Below are 18,335 nucleotides of genomic sequence, written 5' to 3' on the forward strand. Positions count from 1 at the left end.
TTATTTTTATACCCTTTCTACTTTGTCACTAGTATAGTAAGGAATGTAACAAACATTTTTTGTATGCAGAGCCTTTTCCATATTACTTTTTTTAGTATAGGTTTCTGAGAAGTGAGTCAAATTTTTTCAAAATATTTTATTTTACCTCCCAATCCCCAGCAATTTGTGAGTCTTTTGAGGATTGTGAAAAATACCTTTAATCTATTCTCCCAATTCTGAGAATTTTAAAACTCTGAATAGTTAATGGACTTTTGTGTCTGGTCAAAATTTATGAGTAATTTCTAGAAACTAATTATTATGTGAGTAATAATCTAAAGAACTGAGTACTTGCTGCTTTATTTCAGGTTTTCTCAGATTAGTAAATTACTCTAAGTATTCATGAATAAGAAAACTATGAAACATGCAATGATTATATACAATTACTCAAATATTTCCTTTTACTGGTTATTTCTAAAATCAAAACTAAAGTAAACTTATATATAATAGTAAGATAGTACCTTCTGGATGTGTCCTAATGTGGAAAAGATCACTGAAACATCATTTCCTCTTTACAGTGCTTCAGTTTAACTTTTCTGTCTTCTTACCTTTATTATTTCCTTTTAAGATCAGTTATTTACCCATTGTTTTAGGTTTTGCAGCTGCATTAATGACTCATTCGTTAAGCATTGAAAAACTATTTCAGTGTATACTCTAGGAAAGGTGCTGTTCTAGAGTGAGGACTCACTGTGAACATGATCATCACAGATATAACCTGTGGCCTAGAATCTTCTTATATAAAATTAATGAGCAAATGTCCTTCCCAAACCTATTATCATATTTGCCAAGCCCATCTGCACAGGGGTAAGACTAACTCTTTGAACAGTAGATATTTTCTTACAAGGGAATTGAAAATTTGCCCCAGATTCTAAAGGGTCAACCCATGTGAGAAAACTTGTTTCTGCATAGGTTGGGACTGGAGCCCAGACCTGTCTTTTCATCCGTTTATTCTTTCAGTCTTCAAGTATAACCTTGTTCCTGGGAGGGATAAATATGTCCCTTATGCAATACACAGTAGTGAAATTGGGCTATGAGAATAAATAATGCAAAAACTTAAAAAGAGGTAGAAAAATTCTTACCAAAAAAAAAATTGTCTCTGAAAAAATAAATTATTTTATAAGTCTTATTGTACAGGAATCTTTGGATCACTTCTGGATTTTCATTGCAAATTGAACAGCAGGTGTTTGACTTTTATCATTTTGGGGAAAATAGAATAGGGGAAAGAAATGGTGTACACAAGTGATACTTTATTTACCAAGAATAGACTGCAGTAACAGGTTAGGACTCTGAGTGTCGCTGTTCACCAATCGGGGGAAGAAAAGAACCAGGAAATTAATCCAAACCACAAGATTTCTGCATCACAAAGCACTAGCTCTGGGGCTTTAGAAAGCTTCGAACTGGACCCCCGAGAGCGCCAACATCCAACGGTGAAAGCACATTATCTTGGACCCTGAAGATCCTTGGGATCCTCAGGCCTCCACCAAGGGGACACCCAAGAGCAAGCTATTCCGCCGCGGGGCTGTAATGGCGGCTTCTCCTTATTGCCCAGACTGCAGCCGGCTGATCGGGATCTGCGTTCTCTTGGGGGCCCTGTGGGAAATCCGGGCCGAACATATCCTCTACTCGGTGCCTGAGGAGCTGGAGAACGGCTCCTTCGTGGGCAACATCGCCAAGGATCTGGGGCTGGAGCCCCGGGAGCTGGCGGAGCGCGGAGTCCGCATCGTCTCCAGAGGTAGGACGCAGCTTTTTGCTCTGAACCCGCGAAGCGGCAGCTTGGTCACTGCGGGCAGGATAGACCGGGAGGAGCTCTGTGACAGATCTCCAAAGTGTGTAGTAAACCTGGAGATTCTCCTAGAGGACAAAGTGAAGATTTTTGGAGTAGAAGTGGAAATAATCGATATTAATGATAACGCGCCCAACTTTGGGGCAGAGCAAAGGGAAATAAAAGTAGCTGAAAATGAAAATCCTGGGACAAGATTTCCTCTTCCTGAAGCTTTTGATCCGGATATAGGGATAAACTCTCTGCAGGGTTACCAGCTCAGCTCGAATGGTCACTTCTCCCTGGATGTGCAAAGCGGAGCTGATGGGATTAAGTACCCTGAGCTTGTGCTGGAGCGCGCCTTGGACCGCGAGGAAGAGGCGGTTCACCACCTCGTTCTCACCGCCTTCGACGGAGGCGACCGGGTTCACTCTAGCACTACGAGGATTCATGTAACACTTGTGGATACCAACGACAATGCCCCAGTATTCACTCAGCCCGAGTACCATGTGAGTGTACGGGAGAACGTGCCAGTGGGCTCCAGGCTACTCACAGTAAAAGCCACTGATCCAGATGAAGGAGCCAATGGAGAAGTCACATATTCTTTCCGGAAAGTAAGAGATAAAATATCCCAGCTATTCCAGTTGAATTCTCTGACTGGGGACATAACAATATGGGGGGATCTAGATTATGAGGACTCTGGGTTCTATGATATAGATGTAGAAGCCCATGATGGGCCTGGTCTCCGAGCCAGAAGTAAGATACTGGTGACAATTCTGGATGTAAATGACAATGCTCCAGAAGTCACAGTTACATCTCTCACCAGCTCTATTCAAGAAACTTCTTCCCCAGGCACAGAAATTGCACTTTTCAATGTGCATGACAGTGATTCAGGAGAGAATGGCCTTGTCACGTGTTCTATTCCAGATAATCTGCCATTCACACTTGAAAAGACCTTTGGAAATTATCATCGGTGTTGACACACAGGACTCTGGATAGGGAAGAAGTCTCAGAATATAACATCACTGTAACTGCCACTGACCACGGAACTCCACCATTGTCTACAGAAACACACATCTCACTGAACGTGGCAGACGTCAATGACAACCCACCTGCCTTCCCTCAAGCTTCCTACTTGGCCTACATTCCAGAAAACAATCCTAGGGGAGCTTCTGTCTTCTCTGTGACCGCCCATGACCCTGACAGTAACGAGAACTCAAGGGTCACTTACTCTCTGGCTGGGACACGCTGCAGGGGGCGCCTCTCTCCTCCTATGTCTCTATCAACTCTGACACAGGTGTATTGTATGCTCTGCGCTCCTTTGACTATGAACAGGTTAGAGACCTGCAGCTCCTTGTGACAGCCAGCGACAGCGGGGACCCTCCACTCAGCAGCAACGTGTCTCTAAGCCATATTCGTGCTGGACCAGAACGACAACACACCTGAGATTCTGTACCCTGCCCTCCCCCACCGACGGTTCCACCGGTGTGGAGCTGGCACCCCGCCTCTGCAGAGCCTGGCTACCTGGTGACCAAGGTGGTGGCTAATGGGACAGAGACTCGGGACAGAACGCATAGGCTGTCCTACCGCCTGCTCAAGGCCAGCGATCCAGGACTCTGCGGGTGGGGCTGCACACGGGCGAGGTGCGCACAGCGCGGGCCCTGCTGGACAGAGACGCGCTCAAGCAGAGCCTGGTGGTGGCGGTCCAGGACCACGGCCAGCCCCCTCTTTCGGCCACGGTCACGCTCACGGTGGCCGTGGCTGACAGCATCCCAGACGTCCTGACTGACCTAGGCAGTCTGAAGCCCTCAGCGGACCCTAATGACTCGGGCCTCACGCTGTACCTAGTGGTGGCGGTGGCCGCGGTCTCCTGCGTCTTCCTCGCATTTATCATCGTGCTGCTGGCGCTCAGACTGCGGCGCTGGCACATGTCGCGTCTGCTCCAGGCTTCAGGCAGCAGGTTGGCCAGCGTGCCCACCTCCCACTTTGTGGGCGTGGACGGGGTGCAGGCTTTCCTGCAGACCTATTCCCACGAGGTCTCGCTCACCGCGGACTCGCGGAGGAGTCACGTGATCTTCCCGCAGCCCAACTACGCGGACACGCTCGTCAGCCAGGAGAGCTGTGAGAAAAGTGGGCCTCTCCTGATATCTCAAGATTTAGTTGAAAGAAAAGGAGAACCCAGTCTTCAACAGGTGAGTCAGATCTTGCCGCACTGAAACGTAGGCAGAGAGCTGCATAAATGTCTGCAATTACATATAAAAGACACTTCTTTTTTAGTATTCTTTAAAGTGCTTTAAAGTGGAAGGGCAGATGATCCTTCAATAATGATCAATAACAGTTACTACACCTAGTAGTTATTGATTACTTATCCTTTGTAATCTTCATTCAGTTATAGTGTCAGCAGCAATTTCTTAATTTTATACTTCTAACCCTCTCACGTCTTTATTTTTTTATTATTTTTAAACATCTTTATTGGAGTATAATTGCTTTACAATGGTGTGTTAGTTTCTGCTTTATAACAAAGTGGATCACCTATACATATACATATATCCCCATATCTCCTCCCCCTTGCGTCTCCCTTCTACCCTCCCTATCCCACCCCTCTTGGTGGTCACTAAGCACTGAGCTGATCCCCCTGTGCTATGCGGCTGCTTCCCACTAGCTATCTATTTTACATTTGGTAGTATACATAAGTCCATGACACTCTCTCACTTCGTCCCAGCTTACCCTTCCTCCTCCCCATGTCCTCAAGTCCATTCTCTACGTCTGCGTCTTTATTCCTGTCCTGCCCCTAGGTTCTTCATAACCTTTTTTTTTTTGAGTCCATATATATGTGTTAGCATACAATATTTATTTTTCTCTTTCTGACTTACTTCACTCTGTATGACAGACTCTAGGTCCATCCACCTCACTACAAATAACTCAATTTCGTTTCCTTTTATGGCTGAGTAATATTCCATTGTATATATGTGCCACATTTTCTTTATCCATTCATCTGTCGATGGACACTTAGGTTGCTTCCATGTCCTGGCTATTGTAAATAGAGCTGCAATGAACATTGTCATACATGACTCTTTTTGAATTATGGTTTTCTCAGGTTATGTGCCCAGTAGTGGGATTGCCAGGTCATATGGAATTTCTATTTTTAGTTTTTTAAGGAACCTCCACACTGTTCTCCATAGTGGCTGTATCAATTTACATTCCCACAAACAGTGCAAGAGGGCTCCCTTTTCTCCACACCCTTTCCAGCATTTATTGTTTGTAGATTTTTTGATGATGGCCATTCTGACCGGTGTGAGGTGATACCTCATTGTAGTTTTGATTTGCATTTCTCTAATGATGTGTGATGTTGAGCATCCTTTCGTGTGTTTGTTGGCAATCTGTATATCTTCTTTGGAGAAATGTCTATTTAGGTTTTCTGCCCATTTTTGCATTGGGTTGTTTGATTTTTTGATACTGAGCTGCATAAGCTGCTTGTATATTTTGGAGATTAATCCTTTGTCAGTTGCTTTGTGTGCAAATATTTTCTCCCATTCTGAGGGTTATCTTTTCATCTTGTTTATGGTTTCCTTTGCTGTGCAAAAGCTTTTAAGATTCATTAGGTTCCATTTGTTTATTTTTGTTTTTATTTCCATTTCTCTAGGAGGTGGGTCAAAAAGGATCTTGCTGTGATTTATGTCATAGAGTTTTCTGCCTATGTTTTCCTCTAGAGTTTTATAGTGTCTGGCCTTACATTTAGGTCTTTATTCCATTTTGAGTTTATTTTTGTGTATGGTGTTAGGGAGTGTTCTAATTTCATTCTTTTACATGTGGCTGTCCAGTTTTCCCAGCACCACTTATTGAAGAGGCTGTCTTTTCTCCATTGTATATTCTTGCCTCCTTTATCAAAAATAAGGTGACCATATTGTGCGTGGGTTTAACTCTGGGCTTTCTATCCTGTTCCATTGATCTATATTTCTGTTTTGTGCCAGTACTGTACTCTCTTGATTAGTGTAAGCTTTGTAGTGTAGTCTGAAGTCCAGGAGCCTGATTCCTCCAGCTCTGTTTTCTTTCTCAAGATTGCTTTGGCTATTCAGGGTCTTTTGTGTTTCCATACAATTGTGAAATTTTTTGTTCTAGTTCTGTGAAAAATGCCATTGGTAGTTTGATAGGGGTTGCACTGAATCTGTAGATTGCTTTGGGTAGTATAGTCATTTTCACAATGTTGATTCTTCCAATCCAAGAACGTGGTATATTTCTCCAACTATTTGTATCATCTTTAATTTCTTTCATCAGTGTCTTATAGTTTTCTGCATACAGGTCTTTTGTCTCCTTAGGTAGGTTTATTCCTAGGTATTTTATTCTTTTTGTTGCAGTGGTAAATGGGAGTGTTTCCTTAATTTCTCTTTCAGATTTTTCATCATTACTGTATAGGAATGCAAGAGATTTCTGTGCATTAACTTTGTATCCTGCTACTTTACCAAATTCATTGATTAGCTCTAGTAGTTTTCTGGTAGCATCTTTTAGCATTCTCTATGTATAATATCATGTCATCTGCAAACAGTGACAGCTTTACTTCTTCTTTTCCAATTTGGATTCCTTTTATTTCTTTTTCTTCTCTGATTGCTGCCTCTCACGTCTTTAAAACCATTTTCCTTTAAGCATTACTGAAAGGATAGATTAGAATTGTGAAATAGGAGGCAATTGTATATATTTATATTAAAGCATTCTCCCTTATGAAGCTGTTGTTGTGTCTGGATTGAGTATTTTAAAATTTCCTCTTTCTACACCCTAATGTACTTTGCTTGAAATTTACTTTTCTTTCCTTTGGGATAGGTATTTTCCATTATGATTAAACAATGGCAATTTATAAATATTAGGGAATATACTTAACATTTAGATATAACTTTAACTGGGATAGTTTCTCAACTGGATTGGTACATTTCATATATTGTGTTGTTGCAGTTTGTGAGATGCACCAACGGTGACTATGTGTGATTCCTTTGGTGCACTTCTGTGATTACCAAAAATATTGCCCATTTAATTTCACTCTTATTTAATAGGTTGCAGGAGTGATTTTAATAATTTCTAAATTACCTATTATGGTATCACTATGAGACCCTTTTTGATTTCTAAGGAAAACATAGCTTTTAAAAATCTTTCCTTTTTCATCTTGGGAGCCTCTTATACAGGTTGGATGACTTAGATTCTAAACTGATATGATTTATGCTATTTAGTAAGAATGTCTCAGCCCTGGTCCAAAAATTGCTCATAGGTATCTCTGTCACCGTTGGGCTCTGGGATGATCTGACTTGGGGAAAATATTCATGAACGTCTAGGACTGCAAAAATTAGTGAACTTTGGATACCTGGAAATTGTAGCGATAGTTTGTGGACTATGCCTCAATTCAGCTTAAGAAGGAGAGTTTGAGTTTCTAAATGCCTTTGTCTTCATGGGAAATTGTGGTGCAATACATAGAGTAAAACAGGAATGTGGTATGATACAACTAGCTGGCATGAGGAGAGGAAAGAGAAAATAATAAATGAATATAGAGAAACAAATCGTATCTGAGGATAGATCATTTAAAATGCTGAAGATTTAAAATATAATTTGGAAATATCAATTGTCTTGAAACTGTGACAGACATATTTGGGTGCTGGCATTAAGAATACATTCCAGAATCAGAGTGATATATATTTTTTTAAATGCCTAGGAGGGCAGTAGATAATTTGTAACTAATATCACATGGAAAATACATTTTTGTTTGGGTGGACACTGGGTTTCTTTTAGAAAGTAATATTTCTGGTTAAATAAATTGTTGCACAATTATATTATGGGCTACTACATAGCTATAAGAAATAAAAAATGGGAAACCTTTTTATGTACTGTTAGAATATGTTATCTCAAGATATAATGAGTGATATATACACTACTATGTATAAAATAGGTAACTAATGAGAACCTACTGTACAGCACAGGGAACTCTACTCAGTGCTTGGTGGGGACCTAAATGAGAAGAAAATCAAAAAAAGAGGGGATATATGTGTACGTATAGCTATTCACTTTGCTGTACAGCAGAAACTAACACAACCATTGTAAAGCAACTATACTCCAATAAAAATGAATTTAATAAAATAAAACACACCAAAGTCTTATACCTCAGATTTCAAGGAAACTCAATAGAAGTTTCCTCAAATTTGATAACAATCAAAAAATTACATTTTATTACTAACAAATGGTTGAGAATTTGAAAGAAACCTCTGCAAAACTGTCAAAAAATAAAAAGCAAATTTCCATCAATTAAAAATATATATATAATGAGTGAAAAAAAGCAAGATGCAGAACATTGTATATTGTATACTTCCTTTTGTGTCTAAAACCGGGGGGAGAATATTTTTAAAAAATCCGCTGAAACTATACAAAACATGCTAATGGAATGATACACAAAAACAGAGCATTCATTTCTCCTGGGAGAAATATGTTGTTGAAAGCATAGAGGGAGAGCCTATAAAATATGCCATATGTGCCTTTGAATTTCGAACTGTATGAATGTATGCCTATTAAAAGCAAAATAAATAACTCCTTGTAAATCCCCCCCCCAAAAAAAAAGAGAAAAAAAAATAGTTCCTTGCAAAACATTTACAAGACATTAGTGCAGTTTCTGGGGAAAACCTCTGGGCGTCGCTGTAGGTCAAAAGAAGGGAGAGAAGATAATCAGAGACGCATTTGGGAACCTCTGAAAGGGTAAGTTCCTGCTCAAACAAACCACACAGGGGAGGCCAGTACAGGTTTGGATAGAGGAAACGAAAGCAGAAAAAGTGACCCTACCGCGGATTTGCTTAAGTTCCTCCTCCCGACCAAGGAGCAGAGCAGCAGCGGAGGGAGACAGGATGAGGCCGAGCGCAGAGAGGAGCGGCCGAGCGCGGTGGCGGCAGGTACTGTTGCCCTTCCTGCTGTCTTTGTTCCGCGGGGCTCTCCCAGACCAAATTCGCTACTCAATTCCCGAGGAACTGGCCAAGAATTCGGTGGTAGGAAACCTCGCCAAGGATCTGGGGCTCAGTGTCCGGGACTTGCCGGCCCGGAAGTTGCGGGTTACCGCAGAGAAGGAATATTTCATTGTAAACCCTGAGAGCGGGGACTTACTTGTGAGTGATAGAATAGACCGAGAGCAGATTTGTGGGAAGAAGCCTCTGTGCATTCTGGATTTCGATACTGTCGCTGAAAACCCACTAAATATTTTCCATGTATCAGTAATAGTGCAGGATATAAATGACAACACTCCGCTATTCAAACAGAGTAAGATTGACTTAAAAATTGGAGAATCCACTAAGCCAGGTAAAACATTTCCACTAGACCAGGCGCTGGATTCGGATGCTGGTCCTAATTCACTGCAAAGGTACAGCCTTAATGAAAATGAGCACTTTGATCTCACAGAGAAACAGACTCCAGATGGACGTAAATATCCTGAGTTGATTCTGAAACATTCTCTGGACAGAGAAGAGCAGAATTTTCATCATCTGGTCCTGACAGCTGTAGACGGTGGGGATCCACCCCGAAGTGGCACCACCCAGATCCAAATCCAAGTCACAGATGCCAACGATAATGCCCCAGTGTTCAGCCAAGATGTGTACAGGGTCAGCCTGCAAGAGGGCGTGCCCCCTGGCTTCTTAGTGCTTCAACTGACAGCCACCGACCAGGACGAGGGCGTCAACGCAGAGATCATCTACTCCTTTCACAATGTGGATGAACAAGTGGAACAATTTTTTAACTTAGACAGAAGAACAGGAGAAATCACGACAAAGAATTATTTTGATTTTGAAATCGCTAATAGTTACACTCTCACTATAGAAGCGAAAGATCCTGGAGATCTAGCAGCCCATTGCAGTGTCCAAGTCGAAATTCTCGATGAAAATGATTGTGCACCAGAAGTGATTGTGACTTCAATATTTACTCCCCTACCAGAGGATTCACCACCAGGAACAGTGATCGCCTTGATAAAAACAAGAGACAGAGACGCTGGAGAAAATGGAGAAGTTTACTGCCAAATCTTGGGAAAGGCCGAGTTTATATTGAAATCTTACTCGAAGAACTATTACAAGCTAGTGACAGACAGGACCCTGGACCGGGAGGAGATCCCAGAATACAACGTCACTATAATGGCCACCGACAGAGGCAAGCAGCCCCTCTCCTCTAGTATAAGCATCACTCTGCGCCTCGCAGATGTCAACGACAACGCTCCAGTTTTCCACCAGGCCTCCTACGTGGCCCACGTGGCAGAAAACAACCCGCCGGGCGCCTCCATCGCCCAAGTTAGCGCTTCAGATCCAGACTTGGGGCCCAACGGCCACGTCTCCTACTCCATCGTGGCCAGCGACCTGGAGCCGCGCGCGCTGTCGTCCTACGTGTCCGTGAGCACACAGAGCGGCGTGGTGTTCGCGCAGCGCGCCTTCGACCACGAGCAGCTGCGCGCCTTCGAGCTGACGCTGCAGGCCCGCGACCACGGCTCGCCCGCGCTCAGCGCCAACGTGAGCCTGCGCGTTGCTGGTGGGCGACCGCAACGACAAACGCGCCCAGGGTGCTGTACCCGGCGCTGGGGCCCGACGGCTCGGCGCTCTTCGACACGGTGCCGCGCGCCGCGCAGCCCGGCTACCTGGTTCACCAAGGTGTGGCGGTGGACGCCGACTCTGGACACAACGCCTGGCTGTCCTACCACGTGCTGCAGGCCAGCGAGCCCGGACTCTTCAGCGTGGGGCTGCGCACGGGCGAGGTGCGCACGGCGCGGGCCTTGGGCGACAGGGACGCGGCCCGCCAGCGCCTGCTGGTTGCTGTGCGCGATGGGGGACAGCCGCCCCTCTCGGCCACCGCCACGCTGCTCCTGGTTTTCGCGGACAGCCTGCAGGAGGCGCTGCCGGACTTCAGTGACCACTCTGAGCCCACTGACCCCCAGGCTGAGCTGCAGTTTTACCTGGTGGTGGCCTTGGCCTTGATCTCGGTGCTCTTCCTCCTGGCAGTGATTCTGGCGGTCGCCCTGCACCTTCGACGCTCCTCCAGCCCCGCTGCCTGGAGCTGCTTTCAGCCTGGTCTGAGTTCCAAGTCTGGACCCGTGGTTCTCCCCAACTACAGTGAGGGAACATTGCCCTATTCCTACAATCTGTGTGTTGCCTCACAATCAGCTAAGGCAGAATTTAATTTTCTCAGCGTCACCCCAGAAATGGCTCCCCCTCGGGATCTCCTCTGCGAAGATGCCTCTTGGGTGCCGAGTAGTAATCTTGGAGATGCTGGGGTCCCATTTGCCTCAGGTACTATTTTAAAGGTGAGCTTTAATTTAATTCACTTTTTTACCTTGCGGTTTCAATGTTTCTTAACAAATCACCTAACCCGAGTAGAAGTCTTCAATTCATATTTTATTGTTTTGTGGGTAGAATTTAGGTGGTTTTCCGCCTTAAATATCTTAATCATATTTAAACAAATCTTTGACATAGGTTTTCTATCTGACAGGTGAGATTTATTTATCATAGTTACAAGCTTTTACTTCATAAGATACTTCTTTTTCTTCCTCATCTTTACATTCCTTCCCTCTGAAAGTTTATTACTGTTGAGACCTTAAGTTATTCCTTTTTCCTTCAGGGTCTTTATATTAGTTTTATTAATTTTAGTTGTACTTCCTCTTAGAATTATAGTACTTAAGAGTAAAGAGAGCTCCCCATCTCACTAGTTTGGGAAACTGGGAACCAAAGAAAGGAAGAATTTTACTCAATGTCATGGCCTGTCAACAGCAGAGCATGGGTAGGACTGACATGAGCACCAGCACTCTTCGTATCTTTACAAGCTAAGTGTCTTGGGATCCCGGATCTATTTTAAAAGGTTGTGAAAAGTTTGAGGTATGCAGTGTCTGCTATTAAGAGTGTGTTTAATAAATGGGAGAAATCTTTCTCTCTCAGGCACAATAACAAATTGCTCTTGTGAAAAATTGTACATTGAGAAAAATTTTGCAACCCATTGTCACATTGTTTCCTTAAAACTTTATTTTTTGAATTTTCTAGGTATAGATGTAAAACATCTTTATTTTCTTTATTTTCCTATGAAGGTGTCATTAAGTAAAAATTGCTTCTCTCAATGGACTCTCTATAATGTCCACTTTTTTTTTTTTTTAGTCATGAGGCATTTCTTTTTCTGCTACCATATAAAGGTGATAACATTAAATATCTGTCTTAACATAGAAAGGCCACTCACTGCCTGCTCAATGATAAGTATCTGGACTTGTTTTTCTGTAAGGGTGATGAACTAAAGCCCTTTCTGCCATAGTCACTCTACTGATTTTCCCCAGGTGTCTGTAACTGTAAAACATCTAACTCCAATTTAGACATGGTAATAGGAAAATATAAATAATGCATAGTTAATCCGACTCAAACTCTCAGTCTGATATAGTGTAGCTGCCATGTTCTTAGTGTGAAAACCTTGAAACTTTCTTGAAGACCTCACAAGTAACAAAAAGCAAAAAAAAAAAAAAGTCCCTTTATTTCTTCTGCATATGACAGCTAATGCAATTTGTATAATTCAGTAGGCCTTTTTTCAAAGGTCTACTGAGAGCTAGAATTGTTTTCTTGACATTCTTATGTACAAATGGGCATATTTTCATAAATATATCCTAATTAAAAAATGAAATCTTAAAATCTGCGAAAGAATTCTGATGTCCTAATTAAATGGACTCAATATACGTAAGAGGTAAACAAAGGGCATAGGCTCAATGGCACAGTAAATTAAACTTTTCTAAAGAAGTAAAAAATAATCTAATAATTATATTAATCTCAGAATTAATCTTGTGGAAGTCTTTTGCTATTTTAGAATTAAATCTTATTTAAATATAAGGAATGTCATGTGGTAATATATTAAGGATACAGAAAATTATTAGAAATAAAATATAATTAAACATATTTGAAATCAAAACAGAATTGATGTAGTAACTAGTTAGGACTCTGAGCGTCGCTGTTCACCAAAGTGGGAAAGAAGCTGCCGCTGATGCGATCAGACTCTGTTCCTTCCGCACTAAGCACGCGCAGATCAGACAAGCTTCTGGGAAAAGCCGCCCACCCGCGCCCCTCTCCCATTTCCGCAAGGGAATGTGTTCCCCTTGGCTTTAGATAAGTAAGGAAACAGCAGGTTGGAACCAGGACTAAGAGAAAACTGGTCGGAGAGAGGCAATGGCGGATCCACTGAGGGGTTGGGGCTGCAGAGAGCTGTTCCTGCTCTCCATGCTGCTGGGGACGCTGTGGGGAGCCGGGGCCGGGCAGATCCGCTACTCGGTGCCAGAGGAGCTGGATAAAGGCTCCTTCGTGGGTAACATCGCCAAGGAGCTCGGGCTGGATTCCTGGGAGCTGGCGGAGCGCGGAGTCCGCATCGTCTCCAGAGGTAGGACGCAGCTCTTTGCTCTGAACCCGCGAAGCGGCAGCTTGGTCACCGCAGGCAGGATAGACCGCGAGGAGCTCTGCGCTCAGAGCGCGCGGTGTCTGGTGAGTTTTAACGTCTTGGTTGAGAATAAAATGAAAATGTATGGGGTAGAAGTAGAAATAATCGATATTAATGATAACTTCCCGCGTTTCCGGGATGAGGAAGTAAAAGTAAAAGTTAATGAAATGCGGCTGTGGGAACGCGGTTAGTACTTCCTTTTGCTCGAGATGCCGATGTGGGTGTGAACTCCCTCCAGAGTTACCAGCTCAGCTCCAATATGCACTTCTCTTTGGCCGAGAAAAGCGACACAGATGGACAGAAATATCCAGAGCTGGTACTGGAACAGCCGTTGGACCGAGAGAAAGTAGCTGTTCACGACCTCCTACTCACAGCTTTAGATGGTGGAGACCCCATACTCTCTGGTACCACGCACATCCGCGTGATGGTCCTCGATGCGAACGATAACGCGCCCCTGTTCACTCAATCCGAGTACAGAGTGAGTGTTCCAGAGAACATAGCTCTCGGCACTCGGCTGCTCACACTAACCGCCACGGATCCAGATGAGGGAATAAATGGGAAATTGACCTACTCTTTTCGCAATGAAGAAGGCAAAATTTCAGAGACTTTCCAACTTGATTCCAACTTGGGTGAAATCTCAACTCTGCAATCACTGGATTACGAAGAATCCAGATTCTATAACATGGAAGTGGTAGCTCAGGATGGAGGTGCTCTTCTTGCCAGCGCTAAGGTACTAATCACAGTTCAGGACGTGAATGACAATGTGCCTGAAGTGATCCTCACCTCTCTCGCCAGTTCCGTCTCTGAAGACTGTCTTCCCGGAACGATAATTGCTCTGTTTAGCGTACATGATGGTGATTCTGGAGAGAATGGTGAGATTGCATGTTCTATTCCCAGGAACTTGCCTTTTAAATTGGAAAAGTCAGTTGATAATTACTATCACTTACTGACAGCAAGAGCCCTGGACAGAGAAGAGATCTCAGATTACAACATTACAGTAACTGTCGCTGACTGTGGAAATCCACCACTGTCTACAGAAAACCACATCTCCCTGAAAGTGACAGACATCAATGACAACCCTCCCGTTTTCCCTCACACCTTATACTACACCTACATCCCAGAAAACAACCCCAGAGGCATCTCGATCTTCTCTGTGAACGCCCATGACTCTGACAGCGGCAACAACGCCCAGGTCACTTACTCTCTGGTTGAGAACAAATTTCAGGGAACGCCTCTATCATCCTGTGTCTCCATCAACTCTGACACTGGAGTCCTGTATGCACTGTGCTCTTTCGACTATGAGCAGGTTAGAGAACTGCAGCTGTGGGTGATGGCCAGTGACAATGGAGACCCTCCACTCAGCAGCAACGTGTCACTGAGCCTGTTCATCCTGGACCAGAACGACAACGCACCTGAAATTCTGTACCCCGCCCTCCCCACTGACGGTTCCACCGGTGTGGAGCTGGCACCCCGCTCTGCAGAGCCCGGATACCTGGTGACCAAGGTGGTGGCAGTGGACAGAGACTCAGGCCAGAACGCCTGGCTGTCCTACCGCCTACGCAAGGCCAGCGATCCAGGACTCTTTGCGGTGGGGCTGCACACGGGCGAGGTGCGCACAGCGCGGGCCCTGCTGGACAGAGACGCGCTCAAGCAGAGCCTGGTGGTGGCGGTCCAGGACCACGGCCAGCCCCCTCTCTCGGCCACCGTCACGCTCACGGTGGCTGTGGCTGATAGCATCCCAGATGTGCTGGCGGACTTGGGCAGCCTCAAACCCTCCGCCGACCCTGACGATTCGAGCCTCACGCTGTACCTAGTGGTGGCGGTGGCCGCGGTCTCCTGCGTCTTCCTCGCATTTGTCATCGCGCTGCTGGCGCTCAGACTGCGGCGCTGGCACATGTCGCGTGTGCTCCAGGCTTCCCTCAGCGGGTTGGCTAGCGCGCCCGCCTCTCACTTTGTGGGCGTGGACGGGGTGCGGGCTTTCCTGCAGACCTATTCCCACGAGGTCTCGCTCACCGCGGACTCGCGGAGGAGCCACGTGATCTTCCCGCAGCCCAACTACGCGGACACGCTCATCAGCCAGGAGAGCTGTGAGAAAAGCGAGCCTCTCCTGATATCTGAGAAGATAAACGCAAAGGAAACAGAGCTAGGAGTTGTTCGGGTGAGTTTTCTTTTTTCTGTACCTATGCTTGGAGCATTTTCTTCATTTGTTTCCATCATTTTTCTGCCCCATTCAAAATCGGTTAAGTATGTAAATAGTGAATCATTATTTGCTTTATTTACAGATTAACTTGATTTGATCATTGATGCTTTCTCCATTTGTTTTCAAATTATATTTTGGTTTTAATGTCTTTTTTCTATAATATGTGGATATTTTAGAAACTATAGCTGATATCCATAGGCTTAAGTGAAACAAGTATTTTAAAAGAAAGTGGTTATACATAATCACTGTATCCTAAGGCTTTCTTATACCAGAACTGTTTGTTAATAGAAGAGTTGTTTGATTAGAACATCCAAATTGTTAGATGTAATGTTCTCTTTTGAATATTTGCCTAAACACCAATAGCACATATGTTTTGGAAAAAGTATTGTGCAGTATTGGTGCTTTAGTACCTGCTGTTTTTGTAAGGGTACTAATAATTTGCATAAATCAGTGGAAGAATATAGAAAACTTCTGCGTGATCAATATCAGAAAGACAGATTAAATTTATAGTGATGATAATATCTGTGGCATTCTGAAATCTGGAAAGTTTGGATTAACCCATGTAATAATTGGACATGTGTAATTGTTTAGAGAAGAAATCAAAGGATCCTTTGAATTATGCTTTAGAATAAATCCTGTGATGCAGTTTAAAATCTCCAAATAATTAGATACCAGTTCATTAAATACATATATACCCTACACCTGGCATCTTCTGGTTACACATAACCCCTCCACTTTTCAGAATTAATATCGACCTGAATGTTTGCATTTCTGCAAGTGCAGCTACAATTCTGCTTTATTAGAAGAGTTTAAGATTTGTATTTGGAAAATCAATTCAACTGATGAAATAAAGTAAGGCAGGACAAGAAAAATTAAGGATAAAATTATCTGTGTTTGTTTGGGCCTCCTCCCTCCCTAATGTGCAGTGTACATCTGTATTACACATTAACCAGAGCTCCTCAGAGATGAGAATGCCTGCTTGACTGTATTTTTTCTTTCAATATTTTTTCTTTCTCCTGATGCTAGCACTGTAACTTCTTAAAAGAATAGTGTTCTTTCCCAGCTCTGTAGAGGGTCACGGTGACTTTCTGCTAACTTTGTACGTACTTACCTGGACTATGTATCCTTGGTGAACTTTACGCAGAATATCAGTATATCATTTTGATAAACGATCCTTTGTCTCACAAATGTACATGACTGTGCCTTCAACTTCTAACAGGCGGAGCAGTTCTCAGAGCTTTCTGAGAAGCTGCTTCCTGGGTTATAGTCCTCAGTTCAGCTCGAATAAAATTCCCTTTTTTTCTTCTTAACTTGATAAGTTAATTAAATTTTCACTGACACAACTTTAAAATCGTTTGGAAATTTAAAAAACTATTTCTCAGGGATGTGCTCATCTTAAACTATGAGATTTTTCTTATGAAATGCTGGTCTGTGTGTCTCAAATTTCACGAATATGTCTTGTGTAATGGAAGAACTATGTACGCTATTCATTTTTGCATATGATTTGCTGAAGATGATTTTCAGATCCTTATTTTAAAAAGATTTTTCAATCTTTAAAATTTTGTACTTTCAACAACTTGAACATCAGTTGCAAAGTATGAATAAATGGGGAAAATGACAATAAAATATTATTAATGGAATAGTAGGTTACATTACTCAACCACATGAAAGGGTTACCATACATTTGGGAACCTAGGACCACTTAATTTTTATTTTTTAAACATTTATTTGAAGGGAATCTAATTATATTTATATATGGGCAATTCTGATCTCAGGGTACAATGTGCAGACTCACTGAATAGTGAATTCATCCAAAGAGTAACAAGAGAATCTGTATGATAAATACTGAATACTGATATCATTCACTCCTACATGAAAACTCACTTTTCCATTATTTTTTAAAGAAAAGATTACTGTATAGATTTGGATATGTGTTCTGGGTTAACTTTTTCATGCAATGGGAAAAAATACCTTTTATATCTCTATAAACTTCAATAGACTTTACATAATAAAATGCTTGATCTACACATCATGAGTGTATATACTATATATAGTATACTCTTAAATATTTGAATCTTTAACTTCATATGTGTTCTGAAAAGATAACTTTCCTGTACTAATTGAGGTGTTCACACAGTGTTAAAAAAAAAAAGGCACTTGCTCAGTCATATTTTGGAGCAGTCTTGAGTCAGTAGTGTTTTTTTATGTTTGTATAGAGATGCCAATGTGTTTCTGTCTAGAATCCTGGATAAATGTGCTTTTCCACTGTAAAATGAGTTCTACATTGTTATACATCTTCCAAGTTTTAGACTGACAATATATTATGTAGTTTTAAAAAAATTTTCTGAATGAAGATTTCTAGTTTGGAAATGGAATTAATACTCTAAGACACCTATCAGAAACATGGAAACTGAAGTGCTTATTGCTAAGGGAAGAGTGTCAATAACAAAGAGTTGAGATGATCAGATAGTAACCCGGAGACCAAGGAAAAGTGTACAACATAGATTACTTTCTTCAGAATACATCATTATAAGGACTCATACTTCACCCCCAAAATCCAAGTAACTCACCATTGCTAAGCTACTTGAGAAGAAACAGTACAATTAAAGACAATGGTAATGTAGTGTGGACAAATAAAATTAGTGGAATAGTTTTAAATCATAGTCATTTAATTAAAAATAGACACAGAAAAGTGTCTATTTTTAATTAAATGACTATGATTTAAGGAAAAGAGAGTTTCTTGCTTCTTTACCATACTTCTATTTCATAAGGACAACCAATCGCCTTGCTATCTATCAGTTATTTTGGAGAGAAGATTATAAAGACAGGAGAAAGCAATGCATAGGATGAAACTAAAAGCTGTGAGATTTATAACTTTTATAAGTTGGAAGAAAG

The 18,335-nt window shown here is 42.5% G+C and overlaps 3 protein-coding genes across 3 annotated transcripts in view; all 3 read left to right on the top strand.

Moving 5' to 3' along the window:
- LOC118893074 (protocadherin gamma-C3) overlaps positions 1 to 18,335 on the top strand; it is a 161,924-nt gene that overhangs the window by 8,486 nt on the left and 135,103 nt on the right. The window lies entirely within an intron of this gene.
- On the top strand, positions 1,419 to 8,988 carry LOC118893075 (protocadherin gamma-A4-like). The gene is given in 8 exon segments (XM_036848253.1): positions 1,419 to 2,767; positions 2,770 to 3,033; positions 3,036 to 3,205; positions 3,207 to 3,260; positions 3,262 to 3,300; positions 3,302 to 3,410; positions 3,413 to 3,987; positions 8,637 to 8,988. Coding segments are annotated over 8 exon segments (2,685 nt in total). The 5' UTR covers positions 1,419 to 1,560; the 3' UTR covers positions 8,904 to 8,988.
- LOC118893080 (protocadherin gamma-A5-like) lies at positions 12,843 to 13,501 on the top strand. Its single transcript, XM_036848259.1, has one exon. The coding sequence runs from the start codon at positions 12,976 to 12,978 to the stop codon at positions 13,429 to 13,431; it is 456 nt and encodes a 151-aa protein (XP_036704154.1). The 5' UTR covers positions 12,843 to 12,975; the 3' UTR covers positions 13,432 to 13,501.

Source organism: Balaenoptera musculus, chromosome 3 (genome assembly GCF_009873245.2).
Source record: "Balaenoptera musculus isolate JJ_BM4_2016_0621 chromosome 3, mBalMus1.pri.v3, whole genome shotgun sequence".
NCBI classification, from domain to species: domain Eukaryota; kingdom Metazoa; phylum Chordata; class Mammalia; order Artiodactyla; family Balaenopteridae; genus Balaenoptera; species Balaenoptera musculus.

Bases quoted from the DNA above. Each gene is read 5' to 3' on its own strand.
- LOC118893080 (XM_036848259.1), top strand. From the start codon at position 12,976: ATGGCGGATCCACTGAGGGGTTGGGGCTGCAGAGAGCTGTTCCTGCTC.